The following is an 18,711-nucleotide window of genomic DNA, read 5'->3' as shown; positions in this document are numbered from 1 at the left end:
CGCTAAAACCGCTAGCGCAGCTTAGTAAAAGGAGCCCTTAATATTCTACTGTTTCTGGCTATCCAAAACATTTTACACTGCTGGAAGAATTTATCTAAGGTAGAATTCATAGTATGGTGGAACACAGTTTGTATTACTAGCAAATTTGAAAGTGTAATAGCAGAAAAACATCACTCTACTAGATCATACATTAAAATCTGGAGTCCAGTTCAATCTTAATGTAATTTAGACCTACTCTGACCTATTTTAGATCATATGCTATAAAGATTATACTGATCATCTCCTCTTAATTATTATGTGTTGCTCGTTGGAAGTTCTCTTATATGCTTGTATGTCTGCATGCATACCATTTACTGATAATGTGTGTACTGGTTTTATATATCTGCTATATACATTTTATATATATAATACGCATGATTTGTACAGTTGATTTGTTTTATGTTTTATTTGATATTTGTATATTTTATTTATCTGTTTCAAGCTTAATAAAAATATTTGAACCTGGTAACCCTAGGTCAGAGGCATGTTTGTTAGTTGCATGCATGGATATAGAATACCTGCATTTATGTCTCAACTGCCAACAGTTAGGTGCAAGCATTTTAGAACCCAACTTGAACCTTGGATCTTTGGTTTCTGTCGAAACTGAATCTGCAATTGAAACTGGCCGCTTGGTTTTTGCAGAAACTGAAACCATAAATGAAAGCACCCCACTACTTTCTTCCCCAACCCTGACCAAAAAAGCCAACCTCCTGAGTCCACCCCTGGTGGTGGCCCCCATTATCTCTGACCTCCGCATCACTCTTTCTTCTATCCCACCCAACCACCCATAAACCCTCCTTGGGCCTGCCTTAGGAAGTCCTGGTAGTCTAGTGGTCTCTTCAAAGGTAAGAACAAGTCTCCTGCCTGTGCTGGTTCCGATCACAAAATGGCTGCCAGGAGGCAGGACCTCCTGTAGCTGGAAGTTTCGGCAGCCATTGCATCAGATCAACAGCACAGGGCAAGAATGAGCAGGGTTTCTTCCTGCGGCTGAAGAGGTCACTACACCACTAGGGCTTCCTAAGGTTGACCTGGGGAGGATCTATGGATGATCAGGTGGGATGGGTAGATAGTGATCACGGGGAGAAGGGGAGTGATCATGGGGAGGGGGGAGGGAGAAAAAGGGAGCATCAAGGTTTAAACTGAAAATGCACAAGCATTTTCAGCTGAAATTCAAAACTGAATTTTAGTCTGGTTTCAATGCCGAATCCAAAACTGAAAATGAAATTTGGCCAGCCTCTAGAGCATTTCTACCAGCCATTTGACTAAAGTAAATACTCACACCTAATTCAAGGTATGTAAATGTGGACTTATACTAGTATTCTATAATTAGGGTTACCATATTTTACAAAGGAAAACCCCAGACACATAGCCCCACCCGGTTCCATCTCCAGCCCCGCCCCAGCAAGCCTCCTCTTTTCTGTGACAAGCTCTGGTTGCATCTGGAGGACCTGGAGCATGTGTGGATGTGTGTGACATCATCCGCGCATGCTCAGAGGTTCTCCATATGTGGCAGGAGTTCATCAAGGCTTTCCAAAACCCAGACAAATGCCAGGTTTTGAAAAGCCCATCCAGGAGCCTGGACAGTCCTCTAAAAAGAGGACATGCCCAGGTTTTCCCAGAAGTCTGGTAACCCTATCTATAATGGCACTTGTGCATGTAAATGTTGTTACAGAATTTGTACTCACATCCCGCTGTCCAACTTTAGACAGCCTCTTGGGAAGCAAACCAAGACAGGCTCATTTTGTAACCTAATCGCTGAGAATCAGTTCACCAGTTAGGTTTTCAAGACATCTACAATGAATATGCATGAGACAGATTTGCGCACAATGGAAACTAAACTAAACTAAACCTTAAGTTTGTATACCGCATCATCTCCATAAAGATAGAGCTCGACACGGTTTACAGGTAATTCAATAAATGAATCTGTTTCATGCATATTTATTGTGGACATCCTGAAAACCAGATTGGTCAGGCCAGACCCCAAGGACCAGGTTGAAAGCCACTGCTCTTCTTTACTTATAATTTAATCTCTGTGACGCATGCAAGGATTTTGGATTTTTAAGATGTGATTAGTTATCTTTCAGTTTCTAGCAGGGGCAGATCTGGGCCCCCAGGTAATAAAGGCCCTGGGCCCTCATCTAGGCTGGGCCTTGCCTCTCCCCTGGGCAATTAGGCTTCCAGCACTGTCACCCAGACTAGGCCTCACCCTTAAGCAATAAAGCTCCTGGCCGTTCTATCTATTTCTCCAGCAGCAACAAAAGAGCTTACAACAACAGCAGAGCTTCCTATCAGTTGTCTGCTGTGGAACTTGCAGCCTGCTCTGCATCATCGTGCTGTTACTGGAGTAGGAAATTACATCAGATAGAGGCAGGATGAGCAGAGAACAGGCCACAAGCTGAGCAGCAGACAGCTGGTGGGGAACATTGGGCCCCCCAACTGCTCTGGGTCCTCAGGCACTGCTCGGTTGCCCGTATGGTCGGTCTGCCCCTGGTTTCTAGCTTCCTAGCAAATGATGCAGCAAAAATAAAAGAGATTAGATTGGAAGGTTTACTTCTACAGCAGAGCTCCTCAAATTCCATTGCTTGCAAATAGATCTCATGCATATTCATTATGGAAATCCTGAAAACAGGCTGGGTTGGGGACCTTAAGAATTGGCTTTGATGACTGACCCCTGTTTTATAGTTTCTTGCTACATACGGTACCTAGCTATATAAAAGAAGAGGGTGGAGAAAAGGTATGTCTTTGCCAGGTTAGGTGCCCAATCACTGGCAGTGTTCTAAAGAGTGTAGCTTTAACTTAACCAGTCTTTAGTAATAATAATTATAGGCTTTGAGGAATAAAGAACTGAGCTTCAAAGTTGAGAGCAGGCCATTTGCTCAGCAACACACTTAATATTGTCATTGGACCTTGTGCCAAATTTAAGTAATGTTGTTGCATGGAAAAAATTCATTTGAAGATGCAAATTTCAGATGAGATGTATTTCCTTTCTTGCAACGCATGAAGCCATGGAAGGAAAATCTTATTACTCACCTTCATTCTCTCCTCATTATAAAAAGTGTTCTCACCAAAGCACCCACTCTAGTCATATGTTTGGGATAGTTAATGCAAACCACAGTGAATCTTTTCTTAGTCTGGGACAAGAAATACTTGTCGTATGAGTCACATGAAAGAAACCTAAATGTTTGATTGCTGAATATACAGCATAAATTTGAAAGTAATTACATTCTTATTTTGTTATTTTTTGGTTTTGGCAGCAGGGTTTTCTAAATTGCTTTGCTATGCCTTTCCATACTTCTCTAGTTTATATTATCAAACCATAATAGCTCTCCTGGTTCATATCTAAAATTGTTTTCTAGGTCCAGCACTAGGAAGCTGTTTTGGATTCTGTATGGTTGCCTGACTTGTTCTATTGTCCTTATGGATAAACTGAACCTATTCTGGTTTGCTTTGTTTTCCCTCCCTAATTTCCATAGAATTCATAAGTTCCAGAATCACTGTGGTTCTGTCTATCCCCTCTGAGGAACATTCCACAATGGCTCTCTCGGAAAGATGTACTCTTAGAAATGGAACATTCTATCTACTCCTTGCGCAGACCCTTTTGCTGATCAGGAATTTAAGAGGTTGTTACATAAGGATGTAAATGCTGGAGTAATAGTGAATTGGATAATCAATGCTGTTTTCCACAGTATTTTTTAGTCAGTCGATCTGTAATTTTAAAAAGGCTTATGTGCCAGACCAGTGGCTCAGTGGAAGTGTTGCATGTTGCTATGCAAAGCCAATGGTTCAATTCTGACTGGGTCTTCCATATCTGAATCAGCTGGGCTGATATTGTTCTACAAGCTGTGTTCACAGCCACTAGGGATGGTGTGGGAGTCATGGCCATTAATAATGGTGATAAATAGTGGCTATACTTACAGGCTCATAATCAAAAAACATAGATGTCCAAAAAGCATCCTAAATCCGCACTTGGACGTCCGAATCACCAGGACGTCCAAGTGCCAATAATCGAAACCATCTTTCTGTACATCTAACAAGGTGTCCCAGGATTTGTTCGTTCAGAGCACAAGATGGGTATGGTGGGCTTTGGGCGGTCTTAAGGTCAGGTTAGACATGGTCATCTTGCAGCAATAATAATCAAACATTTTGCAAAACATCCTGGACGGAACTTATACATTTGGAACGACACCTGTTTTAGAAGGGTCTAAGTGCCACAAAGGTGTCCAAACTGACCAGATGACCACTGCATGCATCAAGGTAAGACACCCCCCACACTCCCCCAATGCTCACTGACCCCCCCTTCCACCATACAAAAATAAGAACAAAAAGGTACATACCTGTCTCTAAAACAGCAATATCTGCACATAGTTGTTTTAAGTAGCCTGGTGGGTGGGCTAATGAACCACAGAGAGAAGGACCCAGGTCCATAAGCCACTCTAACCACTACATTTATGGCCATTTTTGTACCTCCAACTGGAAACGCCCAAGTTGGACTTAGACATCCTATCGAAAATGACCCTCTGTGTGCATAACCCTGCCCAGACTTCGCCCAGGTATACACCCACCTATAAACTATATCCTATCATTTATCTGCCTAGTTATAAAACAGTGTGTAGGTCCATGTATGTATGAACACATATATGTGCATGTATGTTAATCATTTAAGTGCATAATACTTCTGTAAATGAATTACCCCATAATAAATAGTAGTAGTAGCTGTAATTGCATAATGTACTGAAGAAATGTTTTGGGGTCTTTTGTTCTTTGCTGCTCTGGTTTCCCTGCTGGTTGGAAATGACGGCAGCCTCGCTCTCTGGCCACATTAGCAGTCCTTGTAGCAGCTGGATGTGGCTGAAATTTGGCATGAGTGGTGATTCATTTGTAAGACATTCTGTAATTAAATATCAGCAAATTCTATCTGCAGAGTAGTGCTGCCCGATTCACGATTCAAATTGGTTCACCGATTCACTTTGGGTGAATCGATTCGAATCGATTTAAATTTTTAAAAAATCGGCTTCCCGATTTGGACCCTCCCCTCTCACCCCCTAAAGCAGGAGTGGCAGCGCTGCTCTTGCTGGCCAGCCGCTGCCGCATCTGCTTTAGAGGGCAGGAGGGAGAGTCAGTCAGGAAGTGCTGCTGTCCCCCCTTGCATCCCTGAAGTACATTGCATCGAATTGCACCCCCTGAAGGAGTGCACCCCCCCCCCAGGAAGGCCTCTGTTTCGTCCCGTCCTCCCCCCCCCACGGGAAGGCCTCCGTGTTCCCTCTGGCCTCCCCGCAGCGTTTACCTTATAGCTGCAGCCTGCAATGAAGATCGCAGTTACAGTGTCTTTACTAAGTGCTTTCAGCTCTTTCCTCCGCCCGAATCTGCCTCTGACGTCAGAGGAGGGGCGGGACCACAGCAGAGGAAAGAGCTGAAAGCACTTAGTAAAGACACTGTAACTGCGATCTTCATTGTAGGCTGCAGCTATAAGGTAAACGCTGCGGGGAGGCCAGAGGGAACATGGAGGCCTTCCCGGGGGGGGGGGCAGGCCTTGGGGGGTGCAGGCCTATAAGGGGGGTGCAGGCCTTTAAGGGGGGAACAGGCCTTTAAGGGGGGGTGCAGACCTTTAAGGGGGGTGCAGACGTTTAAGGGGGGGTGCAGGCCTTTGAGGGGGAACAGGCCTTTAAGGGGGGGTGCAGACCTTTAAGGGGGGTGCAGGCCTTTGAGGGGGGACAGGCCTTCAAGGGGGGGATAAGCCTTTAAGGGGGGACAGATAGGCCTTCAAGGGGGGAATAGGTCGTCAAAGGGGGGAAAGGCCTTCAAAGGGGGGGACAGGCTTTAAAAAGGGGAGACAGGTCTTCAAAGGGGGGACAGGCCAGGGATGGTGGCACAGACCTTCAGGGGGGACAGGCCTTCAAGGGGGGGACAAGCCTTCAAGAGGGGTGACAAGCCTTCAGGGGGGGACAGGCCTTAAAGGGGGGGACAGGCCTTCAAAGGGAGGGACAGGCCTTCAAAGGGGGGGACAGGTCTTCAAAGGGGGGGACAGGCCAGTGATGGTGGCATAGGCCTTCAGGGGAGACAAGCAAGCCTAAGGGGGGGGGACAGGCCTTCAGGGATATGGGTACAGGCCTTCAGGGGGAGGTGCAGACCTTCAGGGGAGGGGGACCCTGGTGTAGAAGTACACGGAGGGAAGGAAGGGGGGTTCAAAGAGACGTGCATATGCCGGACTTTAGGGGGGAAGAAATAATGGGTCTAAAAATAGAGGAGAGGGAGAGAGATGATGGACAATGGGATTTAGAGAGGGAAGGAACAGAAAGGGAGAGAAGTTGGACACAAGGGATGGTGTGGAGGGGGGGATAGAGATACTGGATAGGAGGGTAGTTGGGAAAAGAAAGGGAGAGATGGTAGACCCTGGGGTGATGGGGAAGGAGGGAGAGATGCTGGATGAAAAGGTAGTTAAGAAAAGGTGGATCTGTGGATGGAGACAAAAAAAAAAAGAAAAATGCCAGACCTCCGGGGGAGGGAAGGGAAACGGAAGGGGAGGACAGAGATGGCAGATGGATGGTTAGAATGGAGAAAGAAGAAAGAAGGAGACCCTGGCAAGCAAGCTTTCAGAAGACAACCAGAGCCTGGGACCAAGATTTGACTAATGACCAGACAACAAAAGGTAAAAAAAACTAATTTTATTTTCCATTTTGTGATTACAATATGTCAGATTTGAAACGTGTATCCTGCCAGAGCTGGTATTAGACCGCAAACGTGAGCTAGGATTTAAGAGAGAGAGGAAAAGTCTTTTTTGTTTGTTTATTTTGTTTACACCATAGCGCCAGTGTGGTTAGGAGAAGGCAAAGGGAGTGAAGAAGCTATAAAAGGGGTGAAGAGGCTATAAAATAAACCCACCAGGATGTTTGAAAAAAACACCCAATTGGGCAGGAAAATCAAATCGAATCGAAAAACCAATTCAGTAGGCTGAATCGAATCAAAATTTTTTTACCTGAATCGAGCAGCACTACTGCAGAGAAGGATCCCACAATATGCATATGGACAGACAGACAGAAAGATGCACTGAGAATATCTGCTCTTACTCTAGTAAAATGTGCCTAAAATTTTAAAAAGCCTGCCTCCTTTCCAAAATTTTAGAATGTGAAAACATAAATGGATGTACTAACAGTGTCTCTATTCATACAGATGTTCACTTATCTGTATTTGTGGAGCATATTTCAGATCACCCATGTGGCCTCAGCTCTATGAATGTGAAAAGTTCAAATGCTAAAGCAAACACAAATTTGTGTGTGTTATGCTGTCAGTAGTATTCAGCCAGTCAGTCAGTCATTGGATTATCTCCCGTGCTGGTTGCTTTGGATCAGAGCCCATGATACCTTCCAACTTGGGAGCAAGATACAGAAGAGGCTGCCAGCACTTGCTGTGAACACAGCACTTGGGATTTGCATTCACTTCTGAAAATGGTTATCAAAAGAAATAGCAGGAGGTAACGGAACACTGCCAGAATTATGGAACATGACGTCTCAATTTCCTGTTCACCAAGCACGTCCATTGTAAGATACAAGAAGGCACTATATACCACAAGGGACTTGACTAGGATGTCAGAACTGAACAGCATAAGGATATATGTGGCATAAGGATGTGTGTAAATCTGGAGAAAGACAAAGTGGGCATTTCCTGTTAAAACCTTAGAACATCTGCAGTAATATAGGTTGAATCTTGACTCTACCGCTGACTCCCCTGTCTCTGACATCCAGGAAGGGACTTTTATGCTGCACTTTAATTAGCTAACATTAGATTATAATATAGTACATGATTCAGTCAAAATCTCTCTGGAACTTTCGAGGGCAAATAAGGGAGACAACTTGGAACAGCAACGGTCACAAAAGCAGATTGTTTTCCACAACATCTGGAAGATATATTCAGAGTATGTAGGAGGAGTCACTCTAAAGTCTTTGGGACTGTAGAAAAGAAAAGCAAATAGGGTTGGAGTTGTGGTATACCCTGATAGATTTTTAGAGGATTGCGTCCATGAGGAGCTCGCTAAACTAAAGGTGGACAAAGCGATGGGCTGGATTGTGTACATCTGAGGGTACTAGGAGTGGTCAGTGGTATAGTTAGGGGGGTCTGCCACGGGCATGGTCTTTGTAAGGGGTGCAGGCACCCATCCTCCTCTCAATCCCCCCTGCTCCTTGCCAACCCCCCCTACCGTGCGCATGCTCTCCTTCCCTCTCTTTGTATCTCTTTAATTTTCCCTGTGTGAGCAGCATTAAAAACTTGCTACCTGCATCGGTGTCGTCTTTCTCCGACATTTTTTTTATTGTTATACGCATTGAAAATATTTGATATTGCATTTATATCAAAATTTTAATAAACTTGAAACTTGAAACATCACTTCCGGGCCCTGCGCCTAGCAAGAGACATCAGAGGGATAGCTGACATGACATGGGCAGCAAGTTCGTGCTGTTGCTCGCGCCTGCAAATTAAAAAGTGATGGGGAGAAGGGTTGGGGATGCGCGTGCGGCAGGAGGTCAGGAAAGAATGGGGGTGGAGAAGAGGGCAGGGGAGGGGTGCCACCAATCTTCACTACGCCACTGGGAGTGGCATCAGAGGATTGGAAAAGGGCAGATGTAGTCCCTCTCCACAAAGGTGGAAGTAAGGAAGACGTAGGGAACTACAGACTAATAAGTCTGACTTCTGTGATTAGTAATTAATGGAAATGATTTTAAAACAGAGAATAGTGCAATTTCTGGAATCCAGTGGATTACAGGACCTGAGGCAACATGCATTCACTAGAGGCAGGTCTTCTAAGACAAATCTGATCAATTTCTTTGACTGGATGATCAGTGAATTTGATAGAGGATGTGCGCTAGATGTGGTATATTTAGATTTTAGCAAAGCCTTTGACAGTGTTCCACACAAACGTCTAATAAATAAACGGAGTGCCCTCGGGATGGGCCCCAAACTGATGGACCAGGTCAAGAACTGGTTGAGTGGAAGGTGACAGAGTAGCGGTCAATGGAGATCGGTCTGAGGAAAGGGATGTTACTAGTGGTGTGCCATGAGGTTCAGTTCTTGAGCCTGTTCTTTTGAACGTTTTTTGTAAACGATATTGCTGAAGGGCAGACTGGCAAGATTTGCCTCTTTGCAGCTGTTAGTAAAATTTGCAATAGGGTAGTCACCTCTGATGGTGTGGATAACATGAAGAACCTAGTGAAGCTTGAGGAATGGTCTGAAATTTGGCAGCTAAGATTTAATGCTAAGAAATGCAAGGTCATGCATTTCGACTACAAAAACCCAAGGGGACAGTACAGTTTAGGGCAGTGATGGTGAACCTTTTAGAGACCGAGTGCCCAAACTGTAACCCAAAACCCACTTATTTATCGCAAAGTGCCAACTCGGCATTGGCCTGCTGGGCAGAAGGGCGGGTGATGTGAGAAATGTCCTCAGGCATGCATGGAGAGGGAGAGGGGAGCAGCCCGGCGTCATGTCCCTCTGGCTTTCTAGTACCGTTTTTCCCAGAAAATAAGACACTATTATATTAATTTGGGGTCCAAAAAAACAAACTATGGCTTATTTTTGGGGATGTCTTATTCTTTTGTGTGTGTACAACGATCATCTCTCCCTTCCTCTTGTCCACCCCAATTCTTCCTCTTTCCTTTCTTCCCCACCCCCTCTTGTGCAGCATCTTTCTATCCCTCCTTCCCATTGCCCCCCATGCCACATCTTCCCTATAAAATAGAGCTTTACATGGTTAACAAATAAACAAATTACAGATTCTTAAACTGAATTCAGATGTCATAACATTTCTGAAATAAAAAAAAGTCTTGAGATCTTATAACAGAGCAAATTCATTAGCGTAAAATGAATGATAAGAGTTTAAGCAACTTGGACAGATAATACAAAGCCATTCCCCCATGCAGCAGAAGCCCGCCGACCCATCCTCTTGCACAGCATCTTTCCATCCCTCCTTCCCATCCAGTGCAGCAGAACCCCGCCGGCCCTCCCACCGCGAGGCCGACATACCTTTGTTCCAAACAGCAGGGGCTGCAGCACTCTGAACAGGCTCTTTGCGGCTTTCCCCGCCTGGGCCTTCCCTGTGCCGTGTCACTGATGACATTATCAGTGATGCGGCAGAGGTAAGGCCCCAGCGTGGAAAACAGTGAAACAAACCCTAGCGAACTCTGTTCTGGGGTGACGGCGCACGTGCCCACAGAGAGGGCACTGAGTGCCCCCTCTGGCATGTGTGCCTTAGGTTCAACACCACTAGTTTAAGGGGTGAAGAATTTTTGTGCACAAAAGAGGAGAGGGACTTAGATGTGATGATCTTGAGGTGGCCAAACAAGTTGAAAAGGCAACGGTGATAGCTGGAAGTATGCTTGGGTACCTAGGGAGAGGAATGGTCAGTAGGAAAAAGGAGATATTGATGCTCTTGGATAAGACTTCTAGTACTTATCATTTCTATAGTGCTGCCTGATTACTATTCAATGTATTATAAACCACTTTGGGTGAATCTATTCATGAAAAGGCAGTAACATGGTAGATGACGGCAGATAAAGACCTGAATGGTCCATCCAGTCTGCCCAAACTGATTCAATTTAAAATTTTATAAATTTACATTTTTTTTTCTTCTTAGCTATTTCTGGGCAAGAATCCAAAGCTCTACCTGGTACTTAGATCAGTAAATAAATAGCATTTTTCTAGTTTTTTCCACTGCATTGCACTGTTTCGCTATGGCAGTTATGACTACCATGAAATTTTCTTCAGTCTCTCATCCTTCCTCTCAGTCAAGTGCAGTTCCCTTATGATGTTAGAAGTTTTCTTTTATGTCTTAGCTGCCAGACTCCTTGAGCACTCCTCAGCGTTAACAAAGCAGCTTTCACGGAAAACATTTCAATTAGTTTTAAAACTAACTGAAATGTTTTCAGTGATATTAGAACAAACAATGCTAGACCCTAACATTGAAACACGATGGCAGATAAAGGCCAAATGGCCCATCTTTGATATGCATGAACACCAAATGCATCTATGATATTCTTGAATTTCCAGCAGTAGGTAACAGAGGCTGTTGTGATTTTGCTGATAATTCTGAGCTGTCATTGCATCAGAGATCCCAACACTGAAGATCTCATTCTCTCTTTCTTCTTGATTGTTTTTATTTTATATAGGCTTTTAGCCCAGCGACGGAAGCAGAAGTACTGGCCATACTCTGTGAACTGCACTGGCAATGAAGCTCACATCTCCAGTTGTAAATTGGGGGATCGCATCGTTGTGGATATGGAGAAAAACCAGAGCTGTGAACACGGCATGCCAGTGGTAGTGAGCTGTACAGCTGGGAGAGACTTTGCCCCCAGTAGCCATACTGGCTTCAGGAAAGCATTCAGACAGGAGGTGAGCCCTCTCTTTAATTCAGTGGTTCTCAACCTTTTTTTTTTTCTGTTGTGATACACCGAGCACTAACATCCTCTTTTACAAAGCCGCGCTAATAGTTGCCGCGCGGCTACAGCCGCGAAGCCCTTTAAATCTCTATGGGCTTTGGGGCCAATAGCGCAGCGCAGCCGCTAGTGCAGCTTTGTAAAAGAGGCCGTAAAAGTCACAGCTGAACAAGACACGCCTAAATTTTTCATTGTGTCTGAATTTGCCTATCCCATATCAAAAAGCTGTCTGTAACACATTAGTCCCAGATTTCTCACTTGTCATACAACAAAACAAATATACAGTGCTCCCCCGTGAATTCACGGTCTGCGATTCGCGGACCTAGTCATTCGGGATATTTTCCAACCGTGAATGACCGGACAGGAGAGAGTAGTTGGAGCGCCGGCGAGTGAAGGAAATCACTCGCGGTATGCTCTGACCGCCTCTTCCTGTACTAAAGTCGGGCCTCACCAATCAGGAGCTGCTTTGACATGCAGCTCCTGATTGGTGAGGGCCGACTAGTACAGGAAGAGGCGGTTGGAGCATACCGCAAACGATTTCCTTCACTCGCTGGCGTTCCGGCTGCCCTCTCCTGTCTCCCCTGCTAAAAACCATATTAGCATTTTATCAACATTCGCGGGGGTTCCTGGAATGGAATGGGAGTACTGTATATTCAAATTCTGGTGTCATCTCAGTAACAGCAACACAGAATCCCTCCACTGCCACATGCAGTGAAGCAAAACAAAAATATGCAAATATGCTACTGAGAAACTATATAGCAAACAGAATCTATGGAGAGCAGACCTGCAACATTTTCAGTTTGAGCAGGAGGCAGCATTTATTGTTGGGGGGTAGTGAGGAAGCGTGACTAAGGAACAGTTATGGGGATTTCAAGAACATAACTCTCAAAATTACTGGTCTTCCCAGCTTGCAGGAACTGATGGTTGTAAAAGCTTCACGTGTTTCAGTGTTTCATATTGAACCACTAGAAACTTGGTTTAGCATCCTCTTTTTTGGTTGCTGCACTTATTGATCTACCTGACTAGCAATGCAGTTATTGGTCAGAATTAATTGCATGAGCCTTTTATGGACTAAGCTCTGTTTTCATGTTTCTGGTGGCTTCTTTACCAGCAACCATTGGTGAGACTGAAAGGGGGAGCTAACATTGGAGAAGGCCGAATTGAGGTACTGAAGAATGGGGAATGGGGAACCATCTGTGATGATCGATGGAACCTGTTGTCTGCCAGTGTGGTGTGCCGGGAACTAGGCTTTGGAAGCGCTAAAGAGGCTTTAACGGGTGCAAAGCTTGGGCAAGGTAAGAACGCCAAACATCATATCTGTGCATCAAACAACATTGCTCTAAAATAAGATAATCAGTTTAGAGTTATTGAACAATGATCCAATTATCTATGCAAAATAATTGGATTGTTGATAGATTGAGTGGAGGAGTAGCATAATGGTTTGAGTAGCAGATTAATGGGTCCTTTTACGAGAGTGAAATGCCGAACAGCACATGCTAAATGCCGAGCTGACCATTCTATTCCTAACAGTAACAGAATAAATGACAGCGGATAAAGACCTGGACAGTCCATCCAGTCTGCCCAATAGTCACACTCATTATGCAGTATATTTTTCTGGGCAATAGACCATAGAAGTCCACCCAGTACTGTCTTTAGGTTCCCACTGCTGGAGTTGCCATTGAAGTCCACCCCAGGCTAATCTAACCATCCTGTTACTGGAGCGTCTATCAAAGCCGTCCACAGCTCATCCTAAACCAAATCACCATATTTGAGGCAAAGACCGTGCAGGATTGCCCAGTACCAGTCTTTGTTTTATACCATTCATTTTCTAATTAGAGGTCCTCTGTGTTCATCCCACACTTTTTTGAATTCTGTCATCGTTTTCATCTCCACAACCTCCCTCAGGAGGGCATTCCAAGCATCTATTACCCTCTCTGTGAAAAATAATTTTCTAACTTTACCTCTAAGTCTGCCACCCCACAACCTCAATTTCATGCCTTCTAGTTTTACCATTTTCCTTTCTCTAGAAAAGATTTGTTTCTATATTAATACCTGTCAAGTATTTAAATGTCTGCATCGTATCTCCCCTGTCCCTCCTCTCCTCTCGAGTATACATATTCAGGTCTTCCAATCTCTTCTTGTACGTCTTTTGGCACAAGCCCCATACCATTTTGTTGCTTTTCTCTGGATCACTTCAAGTCTTTTTACATTCTTAGCCAGATATGGCCTCTAAAACTGAACACAGCACTCCATGTGGAGCCTCACCAACGACCTGTACAGGTTCTGCTGGTTATGCCTCTTTCTATACAGTACATCCTCCTTCCACCTACAGCCACTGTCTTGTCACACTGTTTTGTTGCCTTCAGATCCTCAGACACTATTACCCCAAGGTCCCTCTCCCCATCTCTCACCTCTTAGCACATATGGTTCCTTTGGATCTCTGCTCTCCAAGTGCATTGCTCAGCACTTCTTCGCATTGAATTTTAGTTGCCAAACATTAGACTACTCTTCTAACTTTTGCAGATCCTTTCATATTTTCCATTCCCTCCAGAGTGTCCACTCTTACAAATCCGCAAAAAGGCAAACCTTACCTTCTAACCCTTCAACAATGTTGCTCACAAATATATTAAATAGAATCAGCCCTAACACTGATCCTTGTGGCACTCCACTACTCACCTTTCCTTTCTCTGAGCAAATTCCATTAACCACCACCCTCTGGCATCTGTCCATCAACTAGTTTCTAATCCAGTTCACCACTTTGGGTCCTAACTTCAGCCTGTCAAGTTTGTTCAAGAGCCTCCTATGAGGAACTGTGTCAAAGGCTTTGCTGAAATCTAATTAAATTATATCTAGTGTACTTCCTCAATCTAATTTTCTGGTTACCCAGTCAAAGAATTCAATCAGATTCATTTGGCTCGATTTATCTTTAGTAAAGCCGTGATTGTCTCTGAACTGAGCACCTTGAAAATTGAAGTGGAGGAAGTCAAAATAACATACCTCTCCCTCATAACTGAATTTTAAAGCAATAGTTTTATGATTGTGGTTCTAGGGAGCTGTTGATGCTGCTCTCTTCCAAAATCATGCCTGGGAATTCCAAAATCCCAAAACTACCACTTTAAAATTTGGTAGGTCTTCAGATATGGCATGGTAAAAAGACAGGAAAGGCAAGGTATTTTGACTTCCTCCTTTACTTCAACTTTTAAGGGTCTCAGTCCAGATGCTATACAGGCCTAAGGACAGAATTATTTGACTCCTGATACAGGTATAGTTGACAAAACAGGGCTGTGTCAAGGCCTTTTAGTCCCTTCATCATATTCTGGTTTGGTTGTTATTAATAAAGTGATTTTCTGTGAACATCTTGAGTTCCTATCTTGGAGCATAAATAATTCAAATTCTGCTTATGTTTCTTCTAAAATACAGAAAAAAATAATCACCCATAAATGAGTTGTTTGAAGGTGGTTAAATTCTGAAGGTCTGTTCTATAACATAGTAACATAGTAAATGATGGCAAATAAAGACCCGAATGGTCCATCCAGTCTGTCAAACAGTACATGCTCTATAAATTAATCATTTAATTTAAATGGTCCTTTTTCTTAGATATTTCTGGGCCAGAAACCCAGAGCTCTGCCCAGTAGTGTGCTTAGGTTCTATCTACTGGAGTCTCCATAAAAATAAAAAAATACCTCACTCCAGCCCATCTAAACCATCCCAGTCATCGAAGCCATCCCCAGCCCATCCTCAATTGAATGTCCATATATGGGACACTGACTGTGCATATCTCCCCAGTTCCTTCAATATATACCCATTATTTTCTGATTAGAGATCCTCTATATTCATCCCACGCTTGTTTGAACTCTGTCACCGTTTTCCTTTCCACCTCCCTTGGGAGCACATTCCATGCATCCGCACCCTCTCCCTAAAGAAGAATTTCCTAACATTTAGTACTCTTGAGTCTATCACTCCTCAACCTCAAATTATGTCCTCAGGTTTTACCATTTTCCTTTCTGTGGAAAAGATTTTGTTCTATGTTAATACCTTTCAAGTATTTGAATGTCTGAATCATATCTCCCCGTCCCTCTTTTCCTCTTGGGTATACATATTCAGGGCTTCCAGTCTCTCCTCATATGTCTTTTGATGCAATCCTCCTACCATTTTCATCACCTTCTTCTGGACTGCTTCAAGTCATCTTATGACCTTTGTCAGATATGGTCTCCAAAATTGAACACAATACTCCAAGTGGGTCCTCAACAATTGCCTGTACAGGGGCATCAACACCTTCTTTCTTCTACTGGTTATGCCTCTCTCTATACAGTCTAGCATCCTTCTGGCAACAGCCACTGCCTTGTCACACTGTTTCATTGCCTTAGATCTTTAGACACTATCACCCCAAGGTCCCTCTCGATCAGCCTCTCATCTCCCAGCACATATGGCTCCTTCCGATTTCTATTCCCCAAATGCATTACTCTGCTCTTCTTTGCATTGAATTTTAGTTGCCAGATATTAGACCGTTCCTCTAACTTTTGCAGATCCTTTTTCATGTTTCCACTCCCTCTTTGGTGTCAACTCTTACAAATCTTGGTATCATTCACAAAAAGGCAAACATTTCCTTCTAAACCTTTGGCAATGTCGCTCATAAACATTGAACAGGATCGGCCCCAGCACTGATCCTTGAGGGACCCCCACTACTCACCTTTCCTTCCTCCAAGCAAATTCCATTAACCACCACCCTCTGGCATCTGTCCGTCAACCAATTTGTATTCCAGTTCACCACTTTGGGTCCTAACTTCAGCCTGTCAAGTTTGTTCAAGAGCCTTCTATGAAGAACCGTATCAAAGGCTTTGATGAAATCTAAGAAAATTACATCAAGCATAAGTCCTTGATCCAATTCTCTGGTCACCCAATCAAAAAAATTCAATCATAATACTTTATTTCCCTTTGATTCATGAAAGATTGTTATACACATCCAGGTGGGGTGGGGGGAGAGTTAGGTTAGGGGGTGTTAAACAGCTTTATATTATTTGTTGGAATAGAGTACAGTATGTTATATTACTTGATTGTTCATATGTTTGCACTATGTTTTTGATGTCAAAAACGAATAAAGAATAATTTAAAAAATATATATATATTCAATCAGATTTGTTTGGCACAATTTACCTTTAGTAAAACCATGTTACTTCGGATCCTATAAGTTTGCTACTTTTTATTAGATTGATTTTACAATATTGGCTTTCAGCTCAGAGACTGGATTTGGATTCAGTGGGCAACTGGTCTAACCCAGCATGAGGTTTCTTTTGTTCTTATAAACATTTTCTTCCTGTGCCTTACATTTGGGGCTGAGTAATAATAGTTTTTCTTCTGTTCTTCCTTTATTAATAAGTTATATTAATCAGTTACTCATGAAACTGGAAAGACAAGTTCATACACATAATGGGAGTAAATTCAGTACTGACTCAGCTAGTCCCTTTTGGCAAAAGGCTATGTGGTCACCTCAAAGCATAATTACCTAAAACCTACCAGATGTTTTTTAAGTGCCATAATTGTGATGGGCGTTAGCTTAGCTGATGTCAGTTCATTCTATAGGCATCCATCCTTCTATCCAATAAAATTGTATAAACCGTCCAGAGCACCGAGGACAGAACTGTCGGTTACTTGACACGGGTAGAATGAATACAGTGCGTTATCAACGGACAAAAAAAATCATGTTTTTCTATTGCTGGGCCCATTCTCTGGAATGCCCTAACAGGCATACTGAGATTCTTTAGTAACCAGTCATATTTTCAAAAATTATTGAAAACCCTTTTTTTTTTTTTGCACATGCATTTTTGTACTAATTGTCCCCTACATTGAGTAGAATATGTGACTTTGTTGACAAAGTGTATGATAAAATGTTTAGTAAGTTACCTCTTTTAATGTTTTTACTCTTGTTATCAGAAGAATCATGAGATCTGTATGTTTTAAAGGTAGGGGTTCATAATAATAATAAAAAAAAAAGTCTAAAAAGTGTCCTAAATGGCTACTTGGATGATCAAAAAGCCTGATCGTCCAAGTACCCATAACCAAAGCTGGTTTTTAGACGTATCTAAAAACAACTTAGGCTTTTCCCCTGCCTCTAAACGCACAGAGAGAAAAGAGGCGTGTTTAGAGGAGGGGAAAGGGTGGGCAGTGGACGGGAGGTGGGCCGACCTACACCTAGGCATACAACAGGTTTAACCAAAACTGTAGGCAGGTTGCCTAGTCGGCACTTAGACCTTTTTGACTTAGATGAAGTCAAATCAGGTCTAAGTGCCGAAAAAGGGACGCTGAGCTGATTGTGGCCCACAGGAGGGGCCTAAGGCTCCTGGGCCTATTCTGATTGAGCCCATTCTGGACCCGGCTGGCCTGCTGGATGGGCGGGCTTGGCACCCGTCCATTTGACCAACGTGAAAGGTACGGGGGTGGGGGGGTCGTGGGGTCAGCCGGGGGGATCGGGGTCGGCAGTGGGGAGGGCCGATCGGGGGTTCTGGGGTGGGCGGTCATTGGAGGGAGGGGGGTTGTGACGAGAGCAGGAGGTCATGGGATCCCTCCTGCCCTTATTGTAGTGGAGGTTGGGGGGTAGGGGGTTGCCAGGGCCAGAAGGGCTTGGGCTCCCTCCTGGCCCAATACAGTCAGGGGGGTCACCGGGGCCAGGAGAGCTTGGGCTCTCTCCTGGCCCATTCCTGTCAGAGGGGGGGTCGCCGGGGCCAAGAGAGCTTGGGCTCTCTCCTGGCCCATTCCTGTCGGAGGGGGGGTCGCCGGGGCAAGAGGGCTTGGGCTCCCTCTTGCCCCGATATCGTCGGGGAGGGGGTTCGTGGTTCGACATGGCAGGAGGGCTTGGGCACCCTCCTGCCTGGATCGTTGTTGGAGGGGGGGGGGGGATTCTGTAACCGGTGTTGTTTTTGACAGACACCGGTTACAGAATCCAGCTTTTAGGTGAAGGACTGGCTCCTCCTTCGCCTAAAAGCCCTTCTGTTGGACGTTTGGGGCTTAGACGTTTTTTTGGTTCATTATGGCCAAAAAGTGTAGACGTCGTGGGGATATACTTGTAGACATAGTGGTGATCTGGGCGTTTAGTAGAGGCAGGCCATAATCAAAACAAAGACGTTTGTTTTGGTTATGGACACTTTCCCTGCTTCTGCTTTGAACGTTTAAGGACTTAGGCCAAAAAGGGACTTAAACGGTTTTTTTGATTATGCCCCTCCAAGTATGTTGAATTGTGAGCCACTTTGGCTAAAAGCAG

General features: G+C 44.1%; 1 protein-coding gene across 3 annotated transcripts in view; it reads left to right on the top strand.

Annotated features, from left to right (window-relative positions):
• LOXL2 (lysyl oxidase like 2) overlaps positions 1-18,711 on the top strand; it is a 177,135-nt gene that overhangs the window by 87,356 nt on the left and 71,068 nt on the right. For all 3 annotated transcript variants that reach the window (XR_004539830.1, XM_033948229.1, XM_033948230.1), the window contains exons 5-6: positions 11,190-11,412; positions 12,568-12,751. Coding sequence is in view for 2 of the 3 variants with exons in the window: in XM_033948229.1 (XP_033804120.1) it covers positions 11,190-11,412; positions 12,568-12,751 (407 nt within the window). In the remaining variant the exon portion in view is untranslated. The remainder of the gene's footprint in view (positions 1-11,189; positions 11,413-12,567; positions 12,752-18,711) is intronic.

Source organism: Geotrypetes seraphini, chromosome 6, assembly GCF_902459505.1.
Source record: "Geotrypetes seraphini chromosome 6, aGeoSer1.1, whole genome shotgun sequence".
In the NCBI taxonomy this organism is placed as follows: Eukaryota; Metazoa; Chordata; class Amphibia; order Gymnophiona; family Dermophiidae; genus Geotrypetes; species Geotrypetes seraphini.
Note: the sequence above shows the minus strand (reverse complement) of the source record. Positions and strands in the feature narration are given on the sequence as shown.